Here is a 10,165-nt window from a genome sequence, read left to right as displayed (position 1 = left end):
GCAGGTAAACACCTGTAAAAAATGCTAATGGAAAGAACGGGAATGCAGAATATGATAATTTATTATTATTATTATTATTATTATTATTATATTTTAAGTGTAAGCAGATGTAAAGTAGTTTAACAGTAAAATATTTATCTGAATTCAATGTTATCTGTTTACAACAAAAAATACAAAAAATATTTTTGTTGATCAGTGTTACAAATTAGTTTAGCTGCATTAATTGCCATAATCTTATGTTTGCATGTAATTATTTTAGGTACATTATTTTTTTCAATATGCACTGTTGGAGTAGAAGTTCGTTTGATGGCAGCTGCATAGAAAGCTAATTAATGTAAGAGATGAATGGGTAATGTTTAGTTATGGTTTAGAAAACCCCTCCATGAACACTGTGAACAGAAAAGCTTTCAGGCCAAGTGTGATGCAAAGCGCAAACCTTGCACCCACAAGTCCCCTTATCTGTATGTCAATGTCTTTTTACGCCATCATACTCCCAAGGAGGCTGTTTTGATGGCTTCTGCCCCTGGAAAAGAATGAAGAGTCGGCCCATGGGGCTGCTGTGAAGAGACCCAGGCTTTTCTGGGCCTGAGAAGCTGGAGTGTGCTCTTTTCAGCCCTGCGCATGATTCCCCCGTGGATCGCTGAGGCTCAACTCACAGGACGCCGTAGCTCTTAGCATTCTTTTTTCACACGTGCTATGCTGACAAGTAACACTTGGAGTGTCCTCTTCATCGACACTTTCCAAAGAGGATCAGGCCTAACCAGCACCTCTCTCTCTAGATCTGCTGACAGACTCTGAAAGTCTCCAGAAGAGTCTGTTCTTAAAAATGCCAGCTTTCCTCAGACATTCTGACCAGTCAAGTTCTTAAAGGAAAAGTTTAAGCAGATAAATAAAAATTTTATTCATCATGATGTCATTCCGAATCTTTAAGACTTTTTGTGAAGCATAAAAGATGTTATGAGAAATATCTCTCTTTTTTTTTTGTACAATAGTTACACCGGTCACAATCGTAAGTTAATGCAGGTATGGAATGAATTGAGGGAGAGTTAAAGATGACAGGTATTTTTTTTTTTTTGTGGAGTATCTATTTAAAGGGATAGCTCACCCAAATAAAATACTGTCATCATTTATTCACTCTTTACTTGTTTCTTTCTTCTGTTAAACATAAAGGACGATATTTTGAAAGAAGCTGGAAACTTATTTGTTTTTCATACTATGTAAAGAGTTTTAGAGGGGGGGGGGGGGGTTATGGGACTTTAATCACAAATGCAATTGATGTGAAAAGCACAAACAATGGTGCAGTTGATTATCTGTTAACCTGCCTGTTGTTTTAAGTCTTAAGAATTTGTATTAATATATGTTATTGTCTCCTGAAACTATTCTAGGAATTGTAATAATTGTCATGTTTAACAACCTCCTTGCTCAGCACTAGAGTAAGAGATTTTTAAGACAAAGTTGCTACTGGATTTCACACATGAAAACATTGTTGATATAATGTAGTTAAAGAGATAGTTCACCCAAAAATGTGATCACTTTACTTTGTTTTCATTATGAGTAGCAAAAAAGGGCTGCTGTCAATCAATGCCAGTAAAGTTCAGTGTTCATTTTACTTCAGTGCACTTCAGTATGTTTCTTTGTGTGCTGCCAAAAGAAAGAAAAGTTTAGAATAAAATGAAAGCGAGTAAATCTCTTCCTTTTTCTTGCTTCTCTTAATTATTACAAATACAGTTGAAGTCAAATTGATTAGCCCTCCTGTGAAAATGTCTTCTGTGTTTCCAAATATTTCCCAAGTGCTGTTTAACGTAGAGAAGATTATTTTGCAACATATTTTAAACAAAATAGTTTTGATAACCAATTTCTAATAACTGATTTATTTTGTCTTTTCCATGATGACAATACATACTATTTTACTAGTTATTTTGCAAGATACAAAGCTTAAATAAGATAGTATTCAGCATAAAGTGCAATTTAAAGGCTTAAATATGCAAGTTAGGCTAATTAGGCATGTCATTGAACAACAGTGGTTTGTCCTGTAGCCAATCGCTAATTGGGGCTTATGATATTGACCTAAAAATAAATAAATAAATTACATTTATTCCAGTCAAACTCAAAGAAACAAGACTTTATCCAGAAGAAATACTCCCATTCTCTATTAAATGTCACTTGGGAAATATTTGAAGTACAATAAAATTTTCCTAGGAGGGCTAATAGTTCTACCTTCGACTGTAAGTCTGATTGTTCTAATATATAGTAATATTCTTATAAAATGACAGATGCAGAGTAAAGTTTCGTCAACCATCTGCCTTTGGTTGCCACCGCTGAACAGTTGTGGGTTGAGCTCACCAGTCTCCCTGGTGTTGTGACTCTGTGGTCAGGCTTTGGACCTTGGGGAGGGATTGCTTGCCCGGTTCACAATGCAATCGGGTCTCATCCAGGAGACTGTGATTGTTCCATGGAGCCTCCTCCAGGTACAGTGCTGCTTTTGTTCCAGCAAGTCACAAGCTGAATGCAGTCCGGGAGGCTCGACCAGCTTTGGGAACCATTCTATCAGGAGGCTTTGTGCTACCCAACGGCCTTCTTCTCACTGTAGAGGACTAGAGAAAAGGGCTGACATTTTAAACAGGGGATCCCTACTTCACAGAACTTCCATGCTATTCAATGTGTTGCTCAACAAATGACCTAAACAGTCAAGCATCACAAATTTGGGTGTATTTTTTCCCTATTTTCTTTCACGCTCGCATGTGTTGTTTTTCAATCATGGTGAAATTGACAGCTCTTCTGACTCACCAACTTGTGATTCAATGAATCCCAATGTGCAATGAGCCACAGTTCCAGCTGAATGGAGCTGGCTGTCATAGGTGTTGGGCTGTGAAAGTCGGCTACTGTTTTATCGATAACAACAGACCGCACATTCTCCCAAAATAACATTAGAAATTGATCACAAAACGTTTGTTTTCCTGGAATTTCTTCGTATAATGTTACCCTGCTATTACGAAATAATGTCTTATTTTTAGGCCATTTTTATTAAATGTACTTTTTAAAAATATCTCTTAAAAGGTAACTCAACATTGTTTTTTATTGAATTTTGTCACTAAAACTGGCAATAAAATCAAAACTTACTTGCATAACATGCCAAAACAACTTTTTTATACTCATTGACAAATGAGTAAAGTTGTGCATTTTAGTATTCCAATATCATCTCATGACTGGTGCATTAAGTCTTAAATATTTATTATATTAAATACTTTTGATTCAAACTGAGACTTTTTTTCCCAAAGCATACCTTAACTACTTTTGTTGAGTGGTGCTATACTGTATTAAGAAATTAATATAGACATTTACAAACAAGAAAGCTTTGCTGTTTTGTCATCTCATGACTACCACATTTAGTCTTTGATATTTCCTGTTGACATTTGTAATGTTTTTTTTCTTCTAAAGCATACCAAAAAACAAATTGAATTTTATGAAAATATATTTAATCAGATGCAAATAGAAAATGCAACCTTAGGTGATAAACCCAGTCTTTTAGCCTACTTTTAGTCATTTCTTTGCTACAGTATAGAATAAACATATATTTGTATTGCAAAGGTAATTTGTAGCATAGAATAAATAAGCATGTCAAGCATCTGAATCATCTCAATTTGCAGCATCTGTTTAGCCAGAAGGAAGCTCAGTGAATAATGCCCAGAGTCGCCGGCCATGTAAAGAGGCATTGTCAAGGTCACTGTACCAGCAACTAACATGATTTCCTCAAAGTCAGGACAGCTCTGTTTTCATGTTTAATTCTGTTTGTACTTTAGCAAGCTGGCTGCAGAATAATATGCGTATAACACGGTGATGTCTTAGTCAAAGTAATTCTCAGTGATGAAACACACCATCTTCTGAGGTTCATAGACGAATTCTTGATTTTATTTATTTGTTTATTTTCTCTGTCAGTCAATAATTCCTTAACATATAAATATGTGTAATAAATTAATAGTATATAAATATGCCAACTATGATTTTAGTGTGAGCTGTCTCTTTAAGGGTGCGTTGGCCTGCTGTGCTGTTAACCAGATTATATGATCATACAAGAACTGATTTGTTTTCTCTTGCCTCATTTCCTTCAGTCTGTGTGACAGACCACAAACTGCCATGCGATAAACAAATAAACTACACGGCGGTCAGATTTAAGAAAGTCCCACGTGTCCGACCGTTTACTTACAGAACACGTCAAATTTTTATTGATCAAGTTTTCCTGAAGATAACTCTACATATGGCGTTGTTCTTACATCAGTCTTTGATCAAACGACAGGACACGTCAATTTATGATAGATCATTCGGAGTCGACAATATTCTTTTCCTCCTTTTTTACTTCAGCAAGTAAAAGTACACAAAAGTGGCATGTCTTTCGACAATAAATAATAAAATATTTTGTAATACAGGAACGAAACGAAACCTCCAGAACTAGTCAGTCATATTAACTTAAATTAAACCTATACACATCTTTGGGAAAGAAAAAAAACTTCTTGGACGGACACGAACACATGAAATTCCCACACAGCTTGTGGCAAAATAGAGGTATACCTTGTTGCAATGCCTTAGTACTTGGGCTTCAAAAGAGACCATATAACAAAACTGTAATCGCAGTAGACCTCGGCTGCCATACCCTTACTTGTGAGCAAGTAGTCCGTCTCGATCTTTTATAGAAACAGAATAAACAGTCATGGTTTCATTATAGGCTACTCACGTTGCGCACAGAAGTAGACTATATATGAATGAATATATTAGACTAAGTTCTCTTGTGTCTTATATCCGCAGAGGTCCATTGATTTGTCATAAAAGTGGGAAAAGTGTGGAGGGGTATTTGGCAAAAGTGTAGCCGACCAGGTCCACTCGGCCGCGGAGCACTGCAATGATCATGTCAGGTTCGGTATGTCAATATGTGCGCCGGCTGGGTCCACTTTCGCTGGAGTCTGCAACTTTAAATGGTCTTTTCGCAACACTCGTTGGACTTGCCCGGTCAGAGTGTGTTTAAATCCCACGATTGTCATCACAGTGTATAAATACAACCAAAGGTTGTTTCGATATAGAGGCCTCGTGCAGTCGGAGGATGGGCTTTTATTCAGAAGCGGCCCTAAATGAAATAGGGATGGAAGAAACTTCACGAGCCTCTCTCTGAGATTGGTTTCCGGACACGTCCTTTCGCAAACTTCAGGTGCAGGAGATAATCCACTTGCCTAGGCCTCTATAGGACTCGCTACCATGCTGTTTGGTGTATCTGGCAGTTGCGAGGACATTGACGCGACCTCGCTTCCCGTGGAGTTTGAGCCTGGACCACCTTCAGAAAAATTCACCTAAAACAACAAAATGTAGGTTGTTATTATTTTTGTTTGGAATATTTGTTATTCATTCTTTGCATTTTATTAAAAGCATTAGCGGTGGTTTAAAACGGCTACTGGAATTATGTCTTTACGCACGGGTTTGCGCACTCACCAGTTGTTGGAAAGCAGGCTGGTCGATGTCACTCTGCAGTGCGAAGTCACTCAGGACTTTCCAAGGCGGTTGGTAACTCTGCACCTCCACTTGGTTTGCCTGCAAACCACCGTCGTGTCTCTCTGGACTGGTCGCCACCATTGGAGTACCTGTCATCCCCTGGATGTTCTGCAAATGACCGCGAATGAGTTATATTCAGCCATAAATAGATTTCAGGCGACGTGTTACAAAAACGTATCATGTGAAGTCTAAGAATCTAAAGAGTTTGATGTTTTATATTAAACAAAAAATGCCACATATGGTATGATTTCTTTGTAAAACTTATTAATGTACATACAAACTTTTTATTTTAGAAAATGGAGATGCTTTAAGTTATTTTGCTAGACTTTTTTGTAATAGCATTGCAAAAGGAACATCTGTGACTGGACTACAGAAATTAAAGATCTAAAGTGTTTATTAGTTTTGGTTTATGGAATAAAGCGTCACCAGTCTTACCGTTTTGTCGTTGGGTTGCTGCTGCTGAAGTTGCTTCATCAGTATGCTCCTCTTTTTATCCTTGCAGCGCTTGTTTTGAAACCAAACCCTGATGACTCTCGGACTGAGACCCGTCATCTCAACGAGCTGCTCTTTCATGAGGGCGTCGGGTCGAGGGTTGGCATTGTAACAAGTCCTCAAGGTATGGAGCTGTTTTTCGTTGAGGACTGTCCGGACGCGGGTTGTTTTCTCAGGTTGCTTGTGCACATGAGGTCGAAGCGCAGGCTGACGTGCCGAAATGGGCTCTGCTGCATAAAATTACGAAACAAACAAAAAGAAATAACTATTAAATGCAAAGAGCTCTTGTATGATGTTTTACATTTGTAACAAAATTTTACACATGTGTTAAGCGATCTGTCAATTATTTTAACTCAACTGTCCCCGAGGCCCATCCACGGTGGATTTACTTATGTGAAATAATAGGCGAATAATAATGTAACCCATAGCCTTTAACAACAATAATAATAGATTTAAAAATAATCACTAATGAAAACGGAGTACTATTATTTTCAACATATATTTTATGATCTGTTTAAGAGGCCGGTATCAAGAGGAAATCACTCCATACGCGTACAATATATTCTTTATCAATTATTTCTATATAGAAATTTGCTCCTTCACTAATGCAGTATTTTTTCTGTATGTATTATGACTAAGAGAGCTTCCTTTTAATAAGCTTGAAACGCAGCCATGGTCGCAATCCCTTTTCTGGCAATTATATGTTCCTTCTGTATGCAGTAAATTCTGAAAGGCGCGTATGACCCAGATAGGTTTACGACACTTAATTAAACCAATCTGTGCATACCTCTGAATTTTAAATATTCAGGTGCGCGCGGTGTGCTGCCCATGACATTGTTTTAAAGCTGCGGGTTATTAATAAACCTACATTAACAGCGGATTTTGTAGTGGTTTGCTCGAAATAAGCTTATTATTTTATGAGAAATTAACCAAATACGGGGCATTATTGCAGTAAATGAAATAAAGCAGTAGTAGCACTGCGGGTATTTATTTATTTTTAATGTTAAAAACTCGATGCTTTTTTTACTTAGACGGTCTTTAAATGCGGAATATTACTCATAGTTGCCTCTGATTTGTTATAGCAGAATAATTTTAAACGCATATTTTGAAAAAGGAAAAAAGTCAAATGCTCGTCCATATGTAATTACACAAACACATAATATCGTGCTATTATTTTTCTATAGCATATCACCATTTAAGATTGAATTGCATTTTCTTTGTATTTATTTGTGAATGGATCTCCTTTATTTCTCAAGTACATGCACAAGTTGACATTGTCGCGTGGTTGGCCTCTAATCAACAGAGAATAGCCTATCTATTTCATGCATGAATAGCTGAATTTAATAACAGACAAACAAGAAAAATAAAGCGAGTATACTATCAAATCACCACACGCTTGTGGTTTAGCTTGTTAATAACATCATTCACGGATGGTTATGAGCCAGCATTTATTCATCATAAGTCTCAATCTCGAAATGCAGCAATATAATGTCATCATAAACATTTGTGATTATCTTAAAACACGCTAAAAATACCAAATCTTCAGAGGAGTGGCTCTATAGAAATTCCTTCCCAAGACAAATAATCCCCGAGTCCTCGAGCAAACAATGCTTTGTTAGTTGTAGTAGAATGCAATGCCTACCTGCCATTTGTAAAGGTCTCGCCGGATGTAATGGGCTTAATGGGTCACCAGCGCCCATTGTTGCCCGCTCCACCACGTCATGGTCGGCCCTGCAGAAGAGCCCGTCTTCCCGCAGAGCGAACTCATCTCCTGGGATGAGCTGCCGACTACACGCCACACATCTAAAACACTCAATATGATAAACCTTCGAGCGTGCTCTCATCACAAAGTCATTCTTGCTGAAACCGATGTTGCATTTAGCACATTTGATCCCGTATAACCTATAGGAGAAAAGAACGATACATTATTGTGTGTGTGTGTGTGTGTGTGTGTGTGTGTGTGTGCGTGCGTGTGTGTGTGTGTGTGTGTGTGTGTGTGTGTGTGTGTTTTATATAAATAAAAATAATAGCATCATTAAAAATGGTCGATTTGACAACAATTGCAATAAAATGTGTATGGTAACCGAAATGCACATAATTGTAATATAAACAACAAATGTAAATGTTTTTAAAATAGGCTAAATATATATAGACAAATACTTTATAATTAATTTCGTTATTTAGTCTCTTAATGATTTAGCAAATACCAAAATTCATTTTCATAATAATAATTTTAACAATAATAATAATAATAGTAGTAGTAGTAATAATAATGATAATAATAATTACATTTGTCTTTAGAGTATTGTGCATTTTTATCAACATTGTTGTTTATGCTTTACATAACAGTGGCTTCTTAAATTCCGTACTGTCAAAAATCATATAATATTTCACAGATAAATGCTGTAATGCCACAGTCTTGACATGAACAAAGCTCCACAATAATTTTAGAGTAATTGCGCTGCAGGCTCATTTAAGACAAGAGATTAGCATATAGGTGCTGTCCAGTACTACAAAAAAAATTAATGACAGCATGCTGCCGTAATGCAGCAATTAATAACAAGAGGTTACTGTCATTCAGTCATCCACACTCGAAAACTAAAACGTGACCTAATTGATGCGTTACCTGATGTAGTCCCGTTTACAGTAAGTTTTCCCGTCTCGCACAAAACATGTACAGGACTCGTCCAGATACTGGTTACATTCTGCACATTTCAAACACGCCGCGTGCCACTCCAGATCTGGCGACACGCGCAGAATATACTGGTCATGGATTTGATTCCCACAGCCGACACACAACGAGATTAGACGCTTTTCTGAATGAATGAGAGAAAAAGAAAGCATAGGAAAGTTGTGTTAATATTTTTTACGTAATTATCAGACAACCTAAAAGTGTTATTTGTAAAAGTGTAAAACTGCCCTATTTTGATCAGTGTTAAATCATTAATCTGTGTGTAAAATTCAAGACAATGTGACATTGTGATGATAACGGTGTTTATAAAAATTAATGAAGAAAAGCATGTCACATCAGAACCAAGATAAGCATTATAATTACTATTGTTGTTATTAATAGGCTATTAATAATAATAGTAATAATTATAATGAATAATAGTAGTAATAATAATAAATGATCAAATATTAAATGTTAATTTTTTCTTTTAAGTCCTAGTAGTGATTTAAACTTGTGTATTGGTCCTAACAGCGGCTTGTCACAGTCGGTTCAGAACTTTTAAACTTTTGCACAACGCGAAACAAACTCCTAAAATTACACAAAATGATCGACATAAAGACATGCTTCATTAAAAATTCGCCGATTTTAATGTCAAGTGTCAACAGACACGAATATAAACATTAAAGCTTAACTTACTTTTCGGTGGATCCCCCATGTCTCCCATGTCAAGAAAGTAAGGCGGTGTTAGGTCCACTTTTAAAACCGGACAGAAGGCCCTTAGTGCCCGTGTTTTGATCTGTGAAGGTGGGAAAGTGGCCGAGGGTTCGAGGTGTTGCAGGACTTCCCGAAATCGAGATGCTTGCGATTAGAGTTAGGGGTGTGTGTTGAGCTCCTGTGCTTGGTCACCGTATTGATGGGCCACTCTTGTCCCTATCCCTCTCTCCCTCTCTGAAACTCCGCCGGCTTCAGCTCTTCTCTCTCTCTCTATTGGTCTGACGTAGGACACTCATACGTCACCTTTATGAGAAGCTGATTGGTTATGGAAAGACGACCAGCTGTTCGGTGCCCAGGCCGATGGGTTCTTGCATTTGCCTTTCGTATTTCATTCATACGTTTTTAGATCCGAAAGATGTTAAAATTAATAATAACTACAACAACAATAATAATAATAATAATAATAATAATAATAATAATAATAATAAACAAATAATAATAAAAACATTAACTTTAGAATAACGTTAGTTATTTATCTGTTTAGCTGTTTATTTAGCTTATTTAACTAGACCATTGGCTACTTTTATATTAGGCTATATAAAATTAATTAGTCTCTATTTTGAGCAGGAAATATGATATTTAAAGCAGGTGTTCTATTCATGAAAACATAATTTAAAAACTGGAAAAATAACAATTATAGAAAATTACAATTACAAAATATATTTTGTAAACATGCAACATTAAAATTTAAAT

The 10,165-nt window shown here is 36.5% G+C and overlaps 1 protein-coding gene across 2 annotated transcripts; it reads right to left on the bottom strand.

Annotated features, from left to right (window-relative positions):
* Nucleotides 1–3,605: 3,605 nt before the first annotated feature.
* Nucleotides 3,606–9,636, bottom strand: isl1a (ISL LIM homeobox 1a). 2 transcript variants are annotated; one of them, XM_056456988.1, is made up of 6 exons: nt 9,395–9,636; nt 8,654–8,843; nt 7,670–7,929; nt 5,971–6,257; nt 5,476–5,643; nt 3,606–5,336 (listed from the first exon to the last, which is right to left on the bottom strand). In XM_056456988.1, exons 1-6 carry the CDS (start codon nt 9,420–9,422, stop codon nt 5,220–5,222), a joined length of 1,050 nt encoding a protein of 349 aa, XP_056312963.1. In that variant the 5' UTR covers nt 9,423–9,636; the 3' UTR covers nt 3,606–5,219. The 2 variants fall into 2 exon arrangements, with proteins under 2 accessions (XP_056312963.1, XP_056312964.1); XM_056456989.1 differs by having other exon boundaries at nt 5,971–6,254.
* Between the last annotated feature and the right edge of the window lie 529 nt (nt 9,637–10,165).

This window comes from Danio aesculapii, chromosome 5 (assembly GCF_903798145.1).
Source record: "Danio aesculapii chromosome 5, fDanAes4.1, whole genome shotgun sequence".
In the NCBI taxonomy this organism is placed as follows: Eukaryota; Metazoa; Chordata; class Actinopteri; order Cypriniformes; family Danionidae; genus Danio; species Danio aesculapii.
Note: the sequence above shows the minus strand (reverse complement) of the source record. Positions and strands in the feature narration are given on the sequence as shown.